Source organism: Lissotriton helveticus, chromosome 5_1, assembly GCF_964261635.1.
Source record: "Lissotriton helveticus chromosome 5_1, aLisHel1.1, whole genome shotgun sequence".
NCBI lineage: Eukaryota > Metazoa > Chordata > Amphibia > Caudata > Salamandridae > Lissotriton > Lissotriton helveticus.
The window spans coordinates 1,689,543,648-1,689,566,336 of NC_136065.1; the positions used below are offsets into that span (position 1 = coordinate 1,689,543,648).

At 44.0% G+C, this 22,689-nt stretch overlaps 1 protein-coding gene across 3 annotated transcripts in view; it reads right to left on the minus strand.

Moving 5' to 3' along the window:
* CHMP4A (charged multivesicular body protein 4A) overlaps window positions 1-22,689 on the minus strand; it is a 51,909-nt gene that overhangs the window by 21,336 nt on the left and 7,884 nt on the right. For all 3 annotated transcript variants that reach the window (XM_078644932.1, XM_078644931.1, XM_078644930.1), the window contains exons 3-5: window positions 21,610-21,787; window positions 14,075-14,189; window positions 13,513-13,639 (exon numbers count right to left, since the gene is read on the minus strand). In XM_078644932.1, the coding sequence (XP_078501058.1) occupies window positions 13,513-13,639; window positions 14,075-14,189; window positions 21,610-21,787 (420 nt within the window). The remainder of the gene's footprint in view (window positions 1-13,512; window positions 13,640-14,074; window positions 14,190-21,609; window positions 21,788-22,689) is intronic.

Genomic DNA, 22,689 nt, shown 5'->3' on the forward strand with positions numbered 1-22,689 from the left:
TACCAGCATCCCAAAGCCACGCACTACCGGCAGTGTTTACTCTTAAAGAGATCACTGTAGGGATGGAAAGCCTAACCAAGAATAAAGCCCCAGGTCCAGATGGAATTCCCCCTGACCTCTTTCTTAGTAATATAGACCTATGGGCCCCCTTGATGACTAGGGTTTTAAATGCCGCCATCTCCTGTGGTCTCCCCCCATCATGGTCCAAAGCAATTATTGTGCCAATTTTTAAAAAGGGCAATAAGGACGAGCCTAGCTGTTATCGGCCTATTTCCCTGATCGACGTCTCAGCAAAACTTTTGGGAAGGGCAATTTTGAACAGATTGTCAGAGTGGACCGAAGAGAATAACATCTTTTCTGATACCCAATACGGGTTCAGGGCAGGGAGGTCCACCAGCGATCAATGCCTGAACCTATATATGCTGACTGCCAAATACACTCTGGCCAGTGATGAGCCCATTTACATGGGTTTCATGGACCTGGCAGCAGCATTCGATCACGTCAATAGAGGGAAGTTGTGGGACATGATGACAGGTCTGGGGATTGAGAGCGGTCTAATTACCATCTTAAGAGAGCTACACACTGACACCACGGCCACAGTAAGATTTAATAGGGAGGGGGGATTGTCTGAGTCCTTTCCATGCAAAAGTGGAGTCAGACAGGGTTGCATCCTCGCCCCTTTTTTGTTCTCCCTTTATATTAATAATTTAGAACAATCACTCTTGGGTCTAAAAGCAGATTCTCCAAGGATTGGGTCGCGGCAAATCCCTGTCCTGCTTTATGCAGATGACGCGGTTCTGCTTGCGCGCACACCCCGAAGTTTGCAAATTTTGATAGATGGGTTCGTCAACTTTATGAGTGACTTGGACCTATCTGTCAACTTAAGCAAGTCTTATGTGCTCCTGGCAGGCAAAAAACCCTCCTCGAAATCAGTTTATACAATAGGCACCCACCGCCTAGAGGAGGTTAAAACGTTCTCCTATCTTGGAGTAACCTTTGATGGTCTTCTCCAATTTAAGTCCCTGGTGGAAGAACGCTGTAATAAAATGATTGCCTCCAATGGGGCCATAGCTGGTTATGGCAGGAGGCTGGGCAGGTGGAGCCCGGAACAGATGATGATCCTGTACGACTCTGTAACATGTTCCAAAGTAAGCTATGGGGCAGAAGTCTGGGGCTTTGTGAATACGGCTAGTATTGAACAGGAAGAGAATAGACACATGAAATCTATCCTGAGGGTACCACCCAGTACTGTTGGATATATTGCTCATAGGGAGCTAGGGAGGCCATACCTGGGGGACTCATTAAAATTGAGGCCAATTGTGGCATGGCTAAAAATTTGGGCAAATCCAGACGCATATTTAACCAGAGAAATTCTACTGGATTGCCTGAGTAGGACTCACTGTATGCGTATCCCCTGGCTCAAATATGTGAGAAACACTCTTGAAGAGTTAGGGTTCGGAAATTTTTTCAGGAACCCCACAACCATCCTAGCACAGCACAAAAAACAAGTAGGGCAAATTTTCCTAGAGCGGAAAATCCAATGTCGTGCGGAGGTTGAAGGAGAGAAAAAGTCTGTGAGGGCTTATAACTTGATCAAGAGTGTGGAGGGTATGGAGCCCTATCTGTATCTTGTACATAATGTACAGGACAGATTCCTTATGTGTCGTTTCAGACTGAACTTACTTCCTTTTCTGTTGGCCTCTCCACCAGGTTTTACCATGTCTATTGAGCAGAAGGGACCCTGCGGCTGCGACAATCGGTCTCCGCAGGATTCCCTTCATTTTATTTTGCTTTGCCCCTATTTTTCTATGCCCAGGCGCAGATTTTTAGTAGACATACTAAAAAAAAGCTAAATTGGAACATGCTATGGATGCTTTAGTTTATTTGCAACAAGCCTCTGATCCGCTAACCTTATGTTGTATTATGAATTTTATCAAGGTGGCGGTTCGTTTAAGGATGACGAAGGGAGAGGAATGAACAACTAGGGATTTTATATTTTAAATTTATGGCCCTGTATGTTGGGATTTTTATTGTATTCATGTACAAGGATCTTGACAAAGATTTAATGCTTCTTTTAGCTGTGTATATATTTGTGTGTTTCTATGGTGTCATGTTTTCGATTAAGATCTAATGTTTTTCTCATTTATGTATATATGTGTGTGCTTTTATGGTGTTTTCTAAACACCGAATAAAGATTCTTGAAATGAAAATGAAAATGAAGAGTACTCAATCTTCTAGTTTGGAGAATTTCAGGAAATCGGATAGAATCGCTCAGGAGAAGCTTCGGAGTTATTATACGATCATGGGCACCAGGAACTAGAAAGAGATATACAGGTGAATGGAACATTTGGCTACGCTGGCGTGTTGAAAGGGACCTGGATCCCGTTGAGGTGGATGAGATTATAGTTGCAAATTTCTAGGCAAATTTCTAGGCAGATTAATAAAAAAAAGTCTGACTTAAAGAACGGTCAATTGCGATAGAGTGCAGATTGCAGCAGGTTAATCTCTGGTTGACGGATTGTCTGTAGACAAGGGGACAATTAGTCTGTTGAATTATCAAGGGCATTCATTTAAGGAACCCACCAGTGCAAGGTACACTACTCTTTGGGATGTTAATCTGATTTTCAAGTTGTTTGATAAATGGCAAGCTAACAAGAATCTGAAAAAACATTTAGAATGGAAATTAGCCACTTTATTGTGTATGGTTTCAGTTAAGAGGGTTTCAGGTGCAAGAGCTCTGCAGACCACAGGTAGGTTTCATCACCCACTTGGTGTGTTATTTGACGTGAGAAAGACAACTAAAACTATGACAGATGCTTTTTTTTACCCCAGGTTTGATGATCATCCAAAGCTGTGTGTAATGAGATGCTTTAAAGTGTATGCGGCAACAGTGAGGGAGTTTCTAAGAGTGGAACAATTACTCATCTCGTATATGAGGCCGCATGGAGCAGGTTCCATGGAAACAATAGCAAGATGGGTAAACAATGCATGAATCGGGTGTGAATCTGAATAGGTTCAAGGTGCATTCTATACAAAGAGCAATGGCATCGAAAGTGTTAAATGCGGGAGGTAATTTACGTTGAAATTCAAAAGCAGCAGATTGGTCAAATGATAAAATTTCTATTTTAAGCCAGATAAGTATGTTGCAGACCAACTTATGAAGGACTTAAAACATGTATAAAAGATAAAATGTTGATTCTCAGAGGTTAACTGTTTAGCAAATCGTGATTTTGTTAACGACCAGGAGGCTAGCATTATCGCTCCCTCCCAGACTTGAGGTGGTTTGAGGAGGGTGAAAAAAATAGTGAAGGTGAAGAAATTGTGTCAACAAAGAAGGTTGACACTAATTTACAATTGTTTATATGTTGCTCTATAGGAGCATGATTTAAGGATAGTTTTAGGGAAATTTCTGAGTTTCAGTGAAATTAGTTTAAGGAAGGAGGTAGAAGACGGTTAAAGAAGTTATCAGATGTGGAGAAGAAACAAAAGAGGATGAGATTGGAAGGTTGGGGATTTATGTACTCCGTGGATGTTTTATTGATCTAGTACTTCATGTTGTTCTATTTGAAGCTTTTGGTATACTAGACTGTTACGGACAAATGTTGTAAAGCGCTCCGATACCTCCGTGGTCTGGCTAGCGCTATATAAAACTCCAAAAATAAATCAAAATAAAAAAATACGTGGTAAATATAAGGTTGTGCATAATACTAGCATCCTTGTCTTTAATAAAATCATGATTTTCTATCCAGTTAACTTTGAGAATAGACAATCTCTTGAAGTTCTGCTGAGAGCATCTTCTTCAACTTTTAACATCCAAAGGTGTCTTTCTAGGATCTCGAGATTTCTGGCTAACAGTCTGCATCAAATTGTTTGTGCTTCTAAGAACTGGACTCTCAACCTTGTTCCCAACTAGCTGGTCGTGGTAAAGTCAGTCTGAACCAGGACAGACTAATATTACCTATGGTAGAAAGGACCAGACAAACCACCCTAAATTCAAGGAGTTTTATAGGATACAAAAATTCATCCCAGATCCAGGTGCCCTAAATTTGGAGTTCATCCATGGCAACTTCCGACATCATGAAAAATTGTTTGGGGATTTCTGATTATAATTGTTAAGGGTAACTCTTCAAGGAACAACCTCCTTCATAACATTCTGTTGAAAACACCACCATGGCATTGTTTGCAGACCAGCCTGGGGACTAAGTTAGTTTGACATTTCAGTTCCATAAACATTTGTTTGATTAGTCTCCTAAGCTCTGCTGCAATAGTCTTTATCAGGTGTGCCTGCACTAAAATTAAATTTCAAAATGCCGCCAAGCCTAGCAGAGAAGACGTTTGAAGCACTTTTGGAAACTATGTATTCCGAGAAAAGAAGAACATGAAAAAATGTTGGATAGAAAAAGTCTCTACTCCGACTGAAACACTTTTCCATTCTGAAAGGCCCTAGGTGATGACTAACATCAACTGGAAATGAATAGAACTTTTAATAACTGACGAAGTAAGAGGAGCTGGAGAAAGGGGTGTGTCTGGAAGTTTTGCGGAGCTTACCTGTAAGAATAAGCTTTTAATCAGCCTAACGGGCAGGTATGGGTATATGAACAAACTTTTCCTCCTCAGATATTTCCCTACCACGAGTTTCAAAAAGGCATGTGAAGCTAATGTCAAGCTTAATGGAAGTGACTTGCACTGGCAGTGATCTGAAGAAACATTCATTAGAATATGAAAACATGGATTGTGCAAGTCTATGGAACATAGCCAGTCGACCTGCTAAAGTCAGAAATAGAGGGATGAAAGGCTAACATTGTTAATTTTTCTATCAATTTGTTTGCAATCTCCAAGTCTGCTTCAGACCATTCTTTGCATCCATCCAGGAAGTATCATGAATAAGTTCCTTTGCCTTTCATATTTCAGGAAACTAGTTTCTGCAGCAAGATTTATATTTCTGCTAAAAGACAGTAGCGTTCAGGGAAGGGGTCTGATTTACTGGCCTACTATAAGAAAGTCAAACAGACTGACAGATTTGGTAAAAAGAAAATGACAAGAATGTGTCCATTTTTTTTTGTTTTAACTAAATCCATTTTTAGAAGGTTGCAAACCAAAAGGCAGCATTCCAATTTTGCAGTTCGGGCTGACATCCCCAGAAATGTAAAATGCCTGCATGTTTCCCCAGATCTATCAAAGAAGGGCTTGCACATACATTCATATGTATTCCTATGAATGGGCCAAGTTTGATGCTTATGATAACCAGTTAGAATTCGCTGCCACTTCTTACACAGAAAGTACTCCTACAGCTAATAATTTTGCTTCTAACAACAGTGAGTTAGCAGAGAGCAGGGTTTCCAGTAGTTGCAACTGCATGGAGTAACTGCTAGGACTGCCTCTGACCCTCACAACCAGACTCTATGCCATCCCAAATCCCCCCTCAATATCGCCACCCCCGCCACTCCCTACACTCCCGCCGCACCTAGCTCCCCCTTCAACAGTGCCCTCTCTCCCCCCCACTCCCTGCTCCCCCCCTCCGGGCCCCCACTCCTCCCTCAACATCTCCCCCCTACTCTCTGCACTCAAACAACTCCTGACATACACCCCTCCCTCAACATCTCCCCCCCACTCCCTGCACTCCCGCCACTCCTAGCCTTCACTCCTCCCCCAACAGCACTCCTCCCCCAACAGCGCCCCCCCCCCCATTCTCGGCACTCAACCCATTCCAGACCTACACCCAACCCTCAACATCTCCCCCCCCACCCCATGCACCCCCGTCCCTCCTAGCCTCCACTCGTCCCTCAACAGTTCACTCTCCACCCTTATCTCCCCCTCCACTCCTGGTCCCCACTCCCCCCTCAACCTCTCGCCCCCACTCTCACTCCCCATTACTACACTTGCCCCCCCGCATCGACCAGTCTCCACACGTCTCGCATTTGCCTCACCCCTCCTGTTACTGATTACCCTTCCAATAACTCTAACCCCATACCCAACGGCACGCTGGACGCAATCATGACCACCCTTCCTCCAAGTGAAAGAAGATCTCCACACACTCAAAGAATTACTCCTCACGCACACCGAGCACCCCCCCTCTCCACCACTTCTCAACGAATCATCAACTCCCCCCCCCCACATCCTAGGCACCCCATACTTGGGACCTCTATTCCCTCTCGCAATACCTCCAACAGGCCTAAGCACACCATCAAGACACATCCTAATCGCTCCTTACATTGGACCTCCATCCCCTCTCGCAATACCGCCAACCGCCCCCTGCGCGCAATCAAGACTCTCTCGGACCGCGATATACACACCCTACTCAGCACATATGTCCCGGCAACCCAAAACAGCTTAGCCACCACGCACATGTCCATCCCTACGATTCTCTCCAACCCTATTAGGCACCCCACGCATAGCAACAGAGGCTCTGTTCCCGACAACCTCACTAAAGTCCCTCTCACTATGGACCCCTCCACCTCCCCTTGCACCCCCAGACTCAAATGCACACTTCTCAACTGTAGATCGGCCCAAAAACACTCGACGGAGGTCGCTGACCTCATCCTGTCTAGGAACCTTGACTTGGCCATACTAACTGAAACATGGTTAACTGAATCCTCCAATCCTATCATGGATATCCTAGTCCCCCCCCCAACTACTGCATCACTAGACTTGACAGGTCCAACAAGACAGGCGGCGGAATCGTCTGCATTTACAAGAGCAACCTCTCTATTAATAAAGTCACCGCCCCTTCTCTTACCTCCTGTGAATACTTCTGCCTTGATGTCATCAGTGAGAACAAACCTGTATGCTCACTACACATCATGTACCACCCCCCGGGGGACAACCTCCTCTTCTCCCAACAACTCATGGACACAATGTCAATCAACGCAGGACGGCAAAACACACAAATTTACCTTGGTGACTACAATCTCCACTGGAATGATAGCAGTGACGCAGTAGTTAATAGCCTCAAAAATGTCCTTATCGCTTCTGACCTCACTCAAATTTGCAACACCCCAACACATGACAAAGGCTCTATCCTCGACCTGGTCATCTCCAAAGAAGGCACCACTCAACTTGACTCAATCCAACCTTGTGACTGGTCAGACCACCATATTTTCACATTCCTCATCAAGGAAAAAGTAAAACTCATCCCGGTACAATACGCCATGCCCAAAGTTTGGAAAAGAGACATGAGGAAACTCAATCCAAACTCTCTACCCCCTAACAGCTGCAATCTCCTACTCCCCCCTACCGACGTTACTGACGTCCAGGACCTAACTGACCACTATCTCAACTCCATGGCGCCAATGCAACTGAAAAGAGTATCCACTAAGACATCCAACCCCTGGTACAACAGGAGTCTCAATGAAGAGAGACGGGCTATGCGAATGGCAGAGCGCACCTGGAGATCAGTTCCCTCGGCACTGCATCTTAAAACTCTGAGGAAAAAGAGAAATGCATATTTCAGGAAAATAAATTGCTCAAAATCAGAGTTCTTCAGACTCCAGCTAGACCAAGCAAAAAACCGTCCAAGTAAACTGTTCGAGCTAATCCGATCTCAATCTAAGGAACAACCCCCAGCTGTCAACATTATGAGCACTACTCCTTCCTGTGAAGATTTCTCAGCTTTCTTTAACAAAAAAACTGACAATATAAGGAGCGACCTCCTCAATGACGCAAGCCTTTACTCAATACCCAACTGCATAACTCCCAATAAACTAAAAAACAATGCGACTTGGTCATCCTTTGACACCTACTCTGAAGAAGAAATTGACAGAATACTCAGCACCCTAAAACCATCCAATCACCTCACTGACCCTCTTCCTGCTAACGCCGTAAAAGACTTCATCCCTTTGCTACTCCCACTCTGGACTAAAATTATCAATAGCTCACTACAACAAGGAACCATCCCGGACTCCCTCAAAGTTGGACAAGTTACACCTTTACTGAAGAAACCAACAGCCGACCCCACTGATCTAAACAACTACCGTCCGATTACCAACATTCCCACTCTCGCCAAACTTTTAGAAAAATGCGTCCAACTACAATTGACAAAGCAGTTTGATCTCCTCAACCCACACCAATCAGGCTTCCGAGCAGGGCACAGCACTGAAACCGCTATGACTCACATAATTGACGACGCCATCCAAATCTTAGATCAAAATAATACCTGCCTCCTCATCCTTCTTGATCTCTCTTCAGCATTCGACACAGTGAAACATGAGAACTTACTCGATCTCCTAAAGACAAGAATGGGCTTCTCTGGGACTGTGCTTCGTTGGTTCACTTCCTTCCTACACAACAGGTCTCAAAAATTCAAGAGCAAAAACCTGATGTCTTACCCAGTACCGGTATCGTTAGGTGTCCCTCAAGGATCCTGCCTATCCCCTTCTTTGTTCAACCTAGTTATGGAGCCTCTCACCACCCTGCTACAAGCATCCAATGTACACTTTTACATGTACGCCGATGACACTCAAATATATCTCAAGTTACATTCCCCCAAAGACATCCTGAGTCTGAATTCAACGATCAGAAGCACCCAATCCTGGCTGGCCGATAACCACCTCAAACTCAATGCTATGAAGACTGAGTTCCTCCTAATCTCACCTCCCTCGAAAATATCCTCTGCACAAACATGGCTTAAGCACCCAACAGCACTCAATGTCCAACCGACCATCGTGGACTCAGCAAAATCCTTAGGCATAACACTTGACACCAACCTCAACATGCAGCAGCATATCAGCAAGGCTACTAAGGGGGCAAACTTCCAAATAAATACCTTGAGGAAACTGAAACCCTTCCTTCCAGCAAAAGACTTCCAAACAGCAGTACAAGCTCTAGTCATCCCTCGCATAGACTACGGCAGCGTGGCCCTCTGCGGCCTCCCCCTAACGACAACTGCACCCCTCAGAGCGTCACTAAATGCGGCAGCGAGACTCATCACTGGATCAAAAAAACACTCGCATATCTCCCCGGACTTCAAATCCTTGAACTGGCAGCCTCTTGAAGCCAGAATACAGCTGAAAATTGCCTGCATGACGCACAAGGCTATAAACCTGAAATCACCAAGCTACCTCACTCATAAGTTGACAATTTCCGGCGGGTTCAGAACTACCGGGAGCACAAACAATCTTCTGCTGAAACCGCGAAGATTCCGAAAGGAAAAAACTTACAAACGCTCCTTCTCTGGAATGGCGCCCAGGATCTGGAACGCACTTCCTCCTGAAACGAGGCTCATCTCCTCCTCCCTTCTTTTTAAGAAAGAAGTGAAAAGTATCCTTATGGCTAAATACACTTGAACAATGCGTTTGACTTACATTGCGAACAGTATTCCAGTATTTTATTGATATAGCCTATATATTCCTTTGCACATGTGTTTTGACTTATATCAGTCTATATATATCAGTATATTAGCCTTGCTACCTCATACCTGTACTATATGTAATATTTTTGCTATGTACATGAACTTGATGATCTACCTACCTACTATGCCCCCTTGTTCCCCTACCCTTCCACACCAACAGGCCCCTTGGTGTCATGCTTCATCATTGGGGCCTTCGCATCCCTCTACGGGATGCGGCGTGCTACGACTAGGGTATATCAACCATTAAGGTGTCACCTTAATGGTTGATATACCCTAGTACGTATTTTTTCAACCAGATTCTGCACCTTTTATCAATACCAGCCGAGGACATAATAAATAATTGTTTTCCTACGTGCCAGGTATTTTTTACTCACTTTTTTCACCTCACCTCACTCACACTCTTCCCTCAATATACACACACACCCTCACATAGTTCACTACTGAGTGCTCCTACGTAGTCGTTAGTCGTAGCACGCCGCATCCCGTAGAGGGGTGCGAAGGCCCCAATGATGAAGCATGACACCAAGGGGCCTGTTGGTGTGTGAGGGGCATTTAAACAACACTGTGGGTTCCCCATCACGTTAGGGACCACTGCCACCCTCTGAGTGGATTCTACTTTGTTTATTCATAATGCCTAGGGAGACTGAATCCACTTCTCTCTCTCTCCCCCCTTTTGTTATATCTTACCCCTACCCTTCCACCAGCCTGTGTAAAGCGCTCTATTATCTGCAAAGATCTTGTTCGCGCTATATAAAACTTTCAAAATAAAATAAAAAAATAATGCATTCCTACGGTATCGGGTTTCTCTTAGATGGAAGAATCCAGGGTTAAAAATTATGTGCTCATAAAGACTCAATTGCCTAGTGGTTTTAAGACCACTGGCACATGCAAAGTAGTCACAGTCGTTGAACTAATCCCTGATCATGGCGACTGAGAGGCACAGATTACCTATAATGCAAAGAACTTACAAACTCCTTTCAAATCACGGGGGTGGGGGGTCTGTCTGGCATATAGGTGCTGGAAGTAAGGGTGCTGCAAAACTCCCAAAATAATATTGCAGGAATTCTGGAGAATGACAAAAAAGGGACCTTTGAATTTTGCTTCTATCATGTTGCATTTGCTCTTCGTCCAAAGATAAAATGTGAAATGCCAGGCAGTCTTTTGACAAGTTGCTGCTTGTATATTTAACATGGAGATTTTGTTTTAATATTCCTTTAAGTAATGGTACAGTGATGAAAATGTGTAATGTGAACCAGCAGACTATATCCCTCGGGTTCAGGAGTGCAAAACGGAAAGGCTGTAGGATGTCAAATGTTTGCTTATTTAACATGCAACGCAATTGAAATAGTTGTAAATTAATGGAACAAATATTTCAAAATAGATCAGCAGCAAGAAAAGTAAATTTTTTTTTGCAATTCCGAAGTGTGATGGAAACCAAGATTTTAATAGGATCAAAAAAACCAAGTCATTTTACTTGTGTGAAGTGCAAATGATAAATATACGCGGATACCAAATTACTACGTGTTTTAATTCCTGCACTATATGTTTAGAAGTAAAACTGCACGGCTACTGCAAATTTAATAGCCATTTCAATGGAAAATGTGCTCTTTGTAAATTGCAGTACGCTACCACACCATGCTTTAGTCGTATATTTGGGACACTATCGTCTATTACTTCAGGGATGTAACATTGATGACAGGACCTCACCTCTGAATTTTGTTGCAACACTCTTGATCTACCAGCAATTCTACCGGACAGGCAATAGTTACTGGCAGAAAAAAATAATACTGCTATACAGATGTCCTTTTTTGCTGTTGTTGCCTTGTTGGATCATCCTATTTGTTGCTTCCCTCAACTGTGCTCACCAAGTTTACGCTTGATGAAGTCTAGACCTATTTCACACTTCATCTTCACACACAGAATTAGAAAATACTGGAAAACAGAACCAACCTGTTTTCTGATGCCATTTTTACCTACCATCGGTGTGAGAGTCTGTGTGAGTGAGAGTGAAGCAGAGTCTGCACTGGAGTGCGAGTCAAGCAGAGCTCGTTAGAGGGCGCATCTCGTCATTGAGTCAGTGGGATTACATCTCCTTTGGACTGCCAACAGCAAACAAGCAACCATGCAAAAAAACTCTTGCTTGTGGAAGTGACTGCGGATTTGCAGAGCACTTTGTTGCCAATCTACCCTGAGGATCAGACAGCAAATACCGGTCTCATCCATCCAAGATTGGCAATCAAGATGGCTCCTCCCTGCTCGTGGCTCTGAGTGCTGGGTTTTGGAAGACAACTTAGTGGTGGGCCTGAAGGTTGCCAGTGATCTCTCATTCAGGGGACAGGTGTGCATCTCCCTTACAGGGAAACTACAACAGTGCACCTGAGCCTCTGCTTGCCACCAGGACTGTAGTGGAGAAGACCATGAGGAGAGGGAGCTTAGTTCATCCAAGTTCAGCCAGTGTGTTGCATGGGCATGCTCTGCCTGTCGTGGATGTACCCACTCTGGCTTCTAGACACTAAGGAGCATTGGAGGAGTTTTTGAACCAGTGGGAAACTTTTGGGATTTTTTGTGGTTCTAACTATCCCCCTCAAGTGACATGACTGGTGGAGATGAGGAGCATGAGAATAAATTGCCATTAAGAAGTGAGATACTCATCCAAATGGCACCGCAGGACTTTCAACACCCCTCTATACACAAAGGTAATTGCAACAGGTGGCATCTTGGCAGCAAAGAGAAATACTTGGTCATAGTGCATAAATTAACAGTATACCTATCACGGAATATTCCATCTCAGAAACCCTGACTGGGGAAAATATTTTTATCTGCTTCAAGGTTTGTGCCTTCTCCTTAAAGATACTTTCGGTGAATTGACTGGAAAACGCTTGAAGGCACAGTGAATGTAGCAAAAACTCACCCATTGCGAGTTTAGATAATTCCCGATAAAAGGCCACTTACAGAGACAATCCCGACATTCTTCGTCAACGAGGTCCTTACCCGGAGACTCTCCCAAGGTGAGTGTGCGTAAAGATGTTATATTCTACCAACAAAAAAACTCAGGGGTGATAAGGATAGGAAAAGTTTAAAGACTGCAGAATTCAGTAATGCTACAGCATATGAGGTCGTCCTGCATGCCTTCCAGCAGACAGGGAAAACACAGCTAGAGGGATGAAAAAAACATGATATTCTCTGAAAACACTAGGCCCACTATGTGAGGATACTCACAAATTCACTGCATAAAAAATAAGAACGATTGCTTTTGGCCGTAACATTACTTTACAGCTGCGTTGCAGGGCTAAAGATGGTGATGGAGAGCAGAACACACTTTTTTTTTTATTGGATGCTGCTGAATCATTCCTCATTGATGTACGAGAAAATATTGGACAAAAGGAGATAAAAGTGACTGATTCAAAAGCCGTTCAGTGCTTCCTCAAGGTTTCTTCAGGTGCTCAACGACAATGTTGGTTGCTGTATATACGGCTAACTTGGATGCTGCAGGACTATCTTTTGGCATGTAATAGAGATAATAATGTGACTGTCCTGCTGGATCAGTGAGACAATATCAAAATTTGTAGTTTTCTTGTGCTGACACTAAATATGGATATTGACTACTGTATTGTCTTGAGACACAGGGCTTGTGAAGGGGTGGGAGGAGGTTCAATTTAAATCAAAAGTTCTAGAGGTAATGGAAGGAAAGACATTTAGTAGTGGGCCAGTTACCAAAAAGGTTCACAGATGCAACCGCAATCATAAACAATGAAAGTATCAATGGGGGCTTTAAACAAGTGCGTCTCATTTGCACTTTTGAGAACTCCCAATAATGCCGATCGTTCAGCCTGCTACAAAAACCACCTAATTTAGAATTGGGGAATTCGGGCATGGATGGTGGTGGGATTTAAAGTGCTTTTCTATGCTCTGATTTGCCCCAGTATTTTCTCCCAACTGGCCCCGGGAGTGCCACCACAGCCACACCACAGATCAGGTCCTTGAAGCCCTTGCAACTGTAGCTCTACCAGTGTACTTTAATCCTGTCCAGAAGCAGCCCTGCTACTCCTACATTAGGGCCCTAGAAGCAGCAACGAAAAGACATGCAGTATCCGCAGAGCACCCTTGTTTGCCCACTACTTGCCTTAAATCTTAAGGCATTTAATATGCTTTGTAGCAAACTGTACCTGGCACAGTTGGAACACGGGTGGCTGGAACACTGGGAAGTTTGGCAGGTTCATCCTCTCCCACATTCAGCAATTCCTTCTCCAAGTCCTCTTGTTCCATTTCCTCCAACTCAGCCAAGAGTTCATCCTGTGTGACAAAGGTACAGATCATCACTTGCCCGTGCTCAAGAAGTCAACAGAGAAATAGGACTGAAGGTGGAGGAGAGAAACATAATGAAAGAAAGGAAGGAAGGTGGGTAACAAAATGATGATAGAGTAAGAATAGAGATCATAAAAAGGAATACAAATATGGCTAGCAATAAAGTAAAAGGCATGACAATAATTAAAAGTCATCAATTGACAGCTAAATATGATGAAAAAGTAGAGGGAGAGCTGGTAAAGTCAAGTCAAAATGAAAAGCCAGTGATGGGGAAAATATTACTCAGAAGGGATTGAATGAGAAAAGGTAAAAATGTGAGGACAAAGAGGGACGACAAGGGGAAAAATGTCAAGGAAAAAAATGAGAAGGAAGGAAATGTATGGAAAAAGCAAAAATATAATTTTAAAAGGGTGCAGATAATACCTCATCCACATCGTCTGCAAACCCCATCGGCCGGGAGATGGCATCGGAAATCTCCTGTGCCAGTTCTTGCTGCTCTGTGATATCTGCCATGAGATCATCTACCTTATCCACGTCCCTGCAACACAACAAAAAATGTAACTACCAACAATTTGACATAAAGATCTAACAATAAAATTTCAGTGTTCAAACAATTAGAACAACTAAAAGGTTTCATCCCTCTTGGCTGTGATCGCAAAATAGGGTTAACTTCCAAGATCTGTATACCGTTATGTAGGTATCCCTCTTTTCATGAATGCCATATGTCTAGCCCAACTCCTCCCCCACCATCACCAGCAAAGGAGAAAAGGGCTAAATCTGCTCTCTTCTTCCCCTCCCCCCAATTGCATGGGTAGTTTGCCCTTCTGTAATAATACCCAAGTAGGGATCCAATAGGGAGAGGTAAAGTTGGAAAGGGGACATTGCCCGACATGTCAATGGTACCTCTCCGGAGCGGAGTTATGCCCCATCGAGCACCGATGAAAAAGAAGCAGCCAGTGTCTAATAACATTGACTTTTTATTTATACTTCTCATCACACTACACAAATAAAAATAAATAATTAATCGCAGGACATTTGGGAAGGTCTTTTCTCGCGCTCTCATAATAAAAACAAAATCCTTCTGGTGCTTGCACCAAGAAAATCTATCCACCAACACAGGTGTCTCCAACTAGTCAACCATGAGCTACCAGTAGCGAAAAGAAACCTTCAGAGTAGCTACCGGCCTGGAGTTCATTTTTAACTAAGAACTGCAATACAATGTTGCGTCTTCCTTTTAAAGTTAAGGAAAGGCTATGTTCATTTTACATTATCAGCCTGAAGATAGCAGAGCTTGATAATGAGCAGCGCTCAGTCAGATTTATGACGCATGTGGGTCACACAGGTTCAGAACTGAAGCATTGAGGTATTTTACTCTTGAATACATTCGTTCTCAACTCAATATTGGAGTATGAGAACAGAATGAGATTTCTGAATGTTTTAAATTAAAAAAAAATTTTTTTATGTTAACTTAATTATTAAGTTCTCTCTTTAAAAACAAATTCTCTTTTCAAAGTGTCACATTTACAAACAGCAGGCATTTTGCTCCCAGTGGCTGGAAGACTGCCATATTTGTATCTGAAAAATACTGTTGTTATTTTCTTTTATTTGGGAGAAATTTAGAGTGAAGAATTTCTTTTCTACGAAGACAATATTTCTCAACTTTAAATTAAGCCATTTAAGTCCTAATGTTTTATGAAGCATGTTTATTCACTTTAAATTTCTCACATTTAAACAAATGACTGTTTGTTTTCCCGTTATAAATATGGCACCATGTCTACAGGCCACTAGTAGTAACATGCATGCTTTTTTATAAAGACACTGACATGTGAGAAAATTAAAATGAGTTTTATGTTGTGCATCTAAACAGAGTTAACTCTGCCGTTGAATTTTCTAACAGTTCAAAGTGTCGCATTTACACACAGCAGACATTTTGCTCCCAGTGGCTGGTAGACGTGCTACCATATTTATAACTGAAACGCTTCTTACCATGAACATTTCTGCAGAACATTTTTCTGCACTGCAAAATTCCAGCATAACAAAACTGGTTGTGTTGTACATGTAATGGTGCCACATATGGCGAAAAGGTACGTCCTGTGCAGCAAGTACATATGACACTGGCTCTTTATCACCCATAGACATAATTCACACTCCTGTTCATACAACCCCACAGACGATGCACTTACTGACGCACATGGCGACCCTATCATAGTACCCTTAGTCACAGTTTGTTGTTCAAACCATAGTATTGGGCTCCATGGACATAAAGATTAAAGTCAATGAAGCTGGGCGAGGGGGTGTCTGGTAACAATGCGCAAGTTCAATGCCCTTCAATAGCTCACGACGATTTTCACAGATCAGAAGTAGCGCTCATTACAGAAAAGGTTGGCGACCCAAGTGCTAGACTGAAGCCTTCCTTGGGGTCGTGGGACAGTGCACTGTCCTAGATGGATACTGTTGACCACTAGTGTCCCAGAGTCACAAATACTATTACACCTCAGTTGTAAAATCCAATTACTCCCTCTGGCCACTTGACTCTTTCTAGGTTGGAAGGGTAAGCCCTACGGCAAAACAAATTTGTGCTAGAAATACAAATGTAGTACTCCTGGACCAGGTCCCTTCACTAACCCATGCCAAGACGTGGGTCCTGAGCTCTCCATGGCACTGGAGTCAAGGTTTCCTAGCTGATGAGGGGTGAAACCCTGAAACCGGTCCTAGGATGCTTGTTTCCAGTCCAGAGAGGACCTGGCCTGGCAGTTCCGGCTGGACTGTTCACATTGGGCGCATGGTCAAGACTGATAAGGTCACTGATACAAATTGGATATCAGGTATTAAAATCAGTAGTGACAATGGAGCCGGACATCAGTTTCTGTTCATAGCACAGTTCAAGCCATTGACATTCAGAAACCAGTTTAGGATCCAACTGGTTACTAGCTTGTTTAATGGATCAGATGTAGAAGCAGGTTAAGGAGCACTACATAGTCACCAAGGTTACCTCAAACTTTAATACGGATATCCTGGAATCTGCTGGTTAAAGTTTTCCAGTCACAGGTGCACGCACAGGACCGTGAGCATCTCTTGAAACCAATGGTTTTATCAGTCAGGTCCTCAACTGTGGTTTGAATTGTCAAGATCTCTGGAACTCTATAGGCAAGAAAGATAGTTCAAAATGGCTGCAGATTCTTAGGCAAACATCAAAATTGGTGCTCAATGCCATGCAGCAAGAATGAGTGCCTCTCTCTGCAGGATTAGGCACTGGTGAAAGTGGGATCCTACAGTAGCAGGATGGGTTGTGAAAGTGCAGGCTCGCCAGCTTGAAGACAGATGGCATAGCAGCTCCAAGACCAAGATGATGCAGTTCATAGATTTTGTTTCTTCTGGCCAGCTGGGCTGAAGAGAGGGTATGCTCCGAGAGGGTATGCTCCCTTCAGCCTTTCTGGCAGACATCTGTCTGTTTAGGCTTTTAAGGTGTGTAATATCTGGTTAGCTGTGCTTTGTGTCGGTGGGATCAAGTCGTCTCCTCCTGGTCAGTCCTGCTCTTCACGCATAGATGTCGGTCCTCGGGTCACAGCAGCACAAAGCATTCGCTGTGCCTTTTCCCCGTTTTTCCCTGTTTTCCCTTTTTTACTGTTTTCTTTTTCTGTGCCCCCTTTTCTTTTACCCGCGCCTCCTTCATCCTTTTCCTCCCTCCGCGCCCTCCATTGCACTGTTCCTGCCTCCCAGCTGACCCGAACGCCCTCCCACGCCCTCACCCTACTTAATGGCGGCCGCACCAAAGGCAAGCCCATCTGTGCCCATCCGCGCCCAGTGGGAGGAACCATTGCCTCCTGAATTGCCTCCGCTATGACTCCATGATCTCAACTCCGGAAGCAACTGCCAGCTCTGGATGCCGAGCAACACCAACGGCACGCTCTCCTGCCTTCACTGCTGCTGCACCTTCATCCAGCTCCATCACCCAACCAACCGACCCTCACCACACCCAAATCGCTCACCCGCAGCCTACTCAATGTGCGATCCCTCCACAAACATGCCACGGAGATCTGGGAGTTCTTCAACACTGCTTAACCCGCAGTCACTTTCCTTACGGAAACCTGGACGAATGCCAGCTCAGCACCAGAGAACACCAACCCCGACAGCTACAAGATCATCAGCATGGAGCGCCTATACCAGCCGTCGCCCACAAAAGCACCCTCCACCAGACCACCCACAAGACCGCACAACCCACATGGAGACCTGCACTTCCAGATCCAGACCAACCTGAAAATCCCCCTCTGTGGTACCCTCATCTACAGACCACCTGGCCCCGCGCTCCCTCACCAACGTTATCGACCTCCTCACACCCAAGGCCCTCACAGCCACAGTCTATGGTCACGTGGTTGCTGGAGTCATTGTCGACATCTTCAGGTTAGCATGAGCCTGGTAGCCATGATCCTGCTTTTACGCACAACACAGCATGTCTTGGTTTTTGCTTGACTGTTTATGCTTTTCACATGAGAACTCTCTGCTGTGCTCGTTCTCTGCCTGTTCCTGGAGTTTCGTTTGAGCATTGTGAGCAAGGTCGATAAACACTACCTCTTGTTATTCTGTTCTGGTCAGGCCATAGAACAGAGACAAAACATACCAATGCAGCTGTTTTTGCTGGATTATCCTACCTTGACATTATGGGGATGCATGTTTAGGTGAAACACACTTGGAGAGGGACCTTTCGAGGAAGAAGAGAATAGCTGCCTTAAGCTCAACCCAGACAAGACCCTCAGATGGATCCCCACCAAATCCAGAAAGACTGTCACTCACACACTCATCAGCAGCAGACTCGACTACGGCAACGCACTAAACACCAGCGTTACCCAGAAAAACCTCAGCAAGCTCCAGAATGTCCAGAACGCTGCAGCCAGACTGGTCCTTAACCTCCCCCGGCACAGCCACATCACGCAACAACTCTGCAAACTCTACTGGCTCCCGGCAGACAGAAGAATAACCTTCAAACTACTAACCCACGCTTTCAAGGCCCTCCACAATGCCAGACCAGCATACCTGAACAGCTGCCTCTCCTTCCATGCACCCAAAAGACACCTTCACTCCTCCCACCTCGCCCTGACCACCATCCCACGGATCCACAAGAGCAGAACAGGAGGAAAGTGATTCCCCTTAGACGCTTCCTAGACCTGGAACACCCTACCCCTTCACCCCAGTCTATCTCCCACACTATCCCAGTTCAGGAAGCACCTCAAGACCTGGCTCTTTGAATGACCCCAGCACTTAGACAGATCTGCTCCCCACCTCCCCCAGAGCCTCAAGACCCTCACAGGTGAGTAGTTGCGCTATTACCCTTGATTGACAACTTCAGGGGGTGAGCATTTAACTTTCTCTAATGGCAAAGAAGGAAAATTAGAACCAACAAGCTGTTCCTCTGTATTCAAAAGGTTGAAACACTCCTCCACCTGGAGGAGTCTACCACCCTGTTGTATAGTTTTCCTGGACTCTAAATACAATAAACACTTTTAAACAGGTCATTGCAAATATTAACTCCAGGCCACACTAAACTCTGTATCTGTTCATGTTGCTTAAAAATGCAATGAAAACATAGGAAGAGGGGGATGGGTGGGTTGCACTTGAGCAAGGGGAAATTAACTTGGACAAAAGGAATGAATGGCTGGCCCACTCACCATGTAGAACAGATTTCACAGAGGACATTCTTGGATTGGGTATGTGCAGACAAGGATGGCCTTTCCAAAGGAGAGATACCATCTCATGCAGCACAGACACAGGCTTCAAACAGGACACTACTATTCCTCAGGTAACATAACATCCACTCTCTCCATTAACGCAGGCACATATAAACCAAAAAAGTCCCATCCATGAAGGGAAAAGACTCCACGTATAGAGACTAAACTGACTGGGGAGTGCCAACAGGAATCTACCTCAGGGAGTACATGTCAAAAGGTCTGTACCCAAAGACTTTTCATCTGCTGCCACTGCTTTGTGGGGCTTATATAAACAGATACCCTAGACCTGAGAATTTACTAAGCAGGCTGTACGTTTTCAAATCAAATTTGATCCCTGGTCAACTAGACATTGAATCAGAATATAGCTGTATCACTCTGGTTCTCGAGACAATCACAATGGCTGAGAAATATCCTTTCAATGTGTAATGGCACACGAGTATCCATAAGTACATTTCTACATACTCAGCTGTGAGTATCTCGAAAACCCTGAGTCACTCTCCGTGAAATGCTGCTTACTACTAGCAAATAGAACCTAGGGGAGGGTTCAGATGCAGACACCGAACTTCTGCTGGCTGTGGAAGCACAACTGAAGAGGAAACAGCCTGACCGGTTTTTCTTCCAGACTATCAGACATGCTGCAATTGATAGTACTGAAGAAATGGCACATGACATAACACGACAATGCTGCTCCTTACACAACCAGCATTACCTGGTAAGGCTGTGAAACAGACAAAGAGCAAAGGTGGGTGCCGACCCTAAGCTCATTGCTTATCTAGGCTCATTTCTTTCCTCCTAGACTGCCCACAAGAAAAACTGGCCAAAGTGCAGGACTGGAACATGGAGGCCTTTCCCTACAAGACTCGAGTTGGCCACAATCGCACCCAGCAAGCCAGCCCTCCCAGGCGTGGCAGAAGTTGGGTTGTGTACTGTAGAGTTCTACATACCTGCCAATATCAGCGATTGGGAGTTACGTGAAAAAGTAGTGCAAAGGCAGGTATCAGTTATTACTTAGCTAAACTAAATGGTGATGCCTAGGTTAGGGGCGTGTGCCGATTCTCAAGGATTTGCTTTCCAGCTCCTGCAAAACAGAGTCATTCTCTTTCCTGATACCCTGGCACCTATGGGCACCTCTATGGAGTTGCAGTGTCTTTAACCTATAAGAACTGGATAAACTGCTTTGAGTTAATGTACCAACTGATAAGTTCTTAAATTCAAGTTCTTAAATTCAAGTTATCACCACCTTTTTCTTCCATCATAATCTGGGGCTATCACATTCCCAATATTTAAGCATCTATCCTACAGGTATCTATAATTACAGAGAACCACACCTTCAGGGACAGGCTATGGAACATGTACTATAAACTCTGTGGGTGAATGCAAAATGCAAGAACACAGAAGACAGCACAAGACATATAAAGTATGGTGATAATTCCCCATTGAGCACTCTTCTCCTCGGTACTACTTCTATGCATATAAGAATCTCACAAGTAACTGCTGGCAACTGCATTGAAAAGGACTAAACTGCACACCTGCCGTAAAAGTGGAAAATACAATAATTGTGCATGCAAAGGTCACATCACCATGCACCTCACACTTGTATCTTTGCAGAATGCTGCACTGACACAGATCCTAGTACAGGTAGGTTTTGTATCGGCCATCTAATTTATTTTTTATGCAGTAGAGGGGGCAAGTGGATATTTTTCACGGACAAGTAGAGTTCTATAACATTTTGTCTACTGGACAAGAGGATATATATTTTTAAAGAAATCCAAAACCCTATGCCACTACAGTGTAGGGGTGAGGAGGCCTGCAAGGGGGTGGGATACACTTTGGCTTCCCCCAGTTATCATATGGAAAATATTGGGCACCGCCACTAGACTTCCATTGTAGATAAGTTCACACGAGAAAAGAATATATATATATATATATATATATATATATATAGATAGATATATATATATATATATATATATCTATATATATATATATATATAGATATATATATATATATATATATATATATATATATATATATACACACACACACACATATATACACACACACACACACACAGGGGAGCACAGCATTTCCAAGCCATGAAGAGAATTTTTGTGCCAGCAAGGGCCACCCTTTATGATCTCATACAGAACAACACGCACTCTAGCATCTATGTGCCCACTGAACAGTACAATACAGAAAGAAACATCCATAGCAATAACAATGACGATACTCACATGTGCTGGTGCGCCTCCTTCATGGCTTTGGCTGCCTCTGACATGGTTTTGAGAACCTCTGTGTTAGTGGTGGCATTCTCCAGAGACTCACGCTGGAACTCAATAGTGGAGAGGGTGCCATCAATTTGACTCAGCTGCTGCTCATACCGCTTCTTCCGCTTTAAAGCTTGAAGTGCAGCTGGAAAAAATTGAATCTTAATGTGGGGGGGATTCGTCGGGAAGATAAGCATTTACAAAGCCGATCTGTTTTAAGCTTGTATTGTGCCTGCACACTGAAAATTACAACAGACACACATACATGTACACTCATCAACATGTATAGACATTCACGCACCCGGTCAAGCAACATGCAGGCATCAAAGCACATGGATCACATGACACACAGGCAATCATCTGAACAAACCAACCACCATAGAAGCATCTGCATCCAACATGACTTACCAAATAAAGGCATTTGTCTGCATAGAACAACTGAGATACAGGTTTCTATATGCAGGGCTGGGTCAACTGTTTAAAGGGTCAACAGATATACAAGTAGTGATAAGCAAAGTCCAACAGAAGGCATAGGACGGGGGACATTTGAGGGATGCACAAAGTATGGTAGATATTAGAAAGGAGAAAGCACATGGCAGTGGGCTTTCAGAAGGAAGCACAGTACGATGTGCCAATGACACATGGTTACATGAAATAGTGCCACAGAGCCACTTACAATGGTGGCACAGGTGTGCTGAACAGGAGGGATGACAAGTTACGTGTAGCAGGTGGTAAGAAAGGAAGACACCAAGGGAAATTAGAGGCCAGGCTGAGGTCAGCAACTGGTGTCTATCTACTGCACAAAAGGATTTCAAGTTGCCGTGTGTCAGGTGTGAGTAATTTATGCAGTCCTGCTATTTCTTTGCATTTTCTACTTGCAGCATTCTGATTGCAGGGCTACAAACAAGAATGTAAACAAAGTACCACACCGACACAGAAGAACTCAAGAACATTTTGAGAGAAAACTGTATTTTTACCTTCACTATGAAATGCATTTGAGACTGAACACACCGACTTTAAGCGAAAACAAGTTTATTCACTCACTTC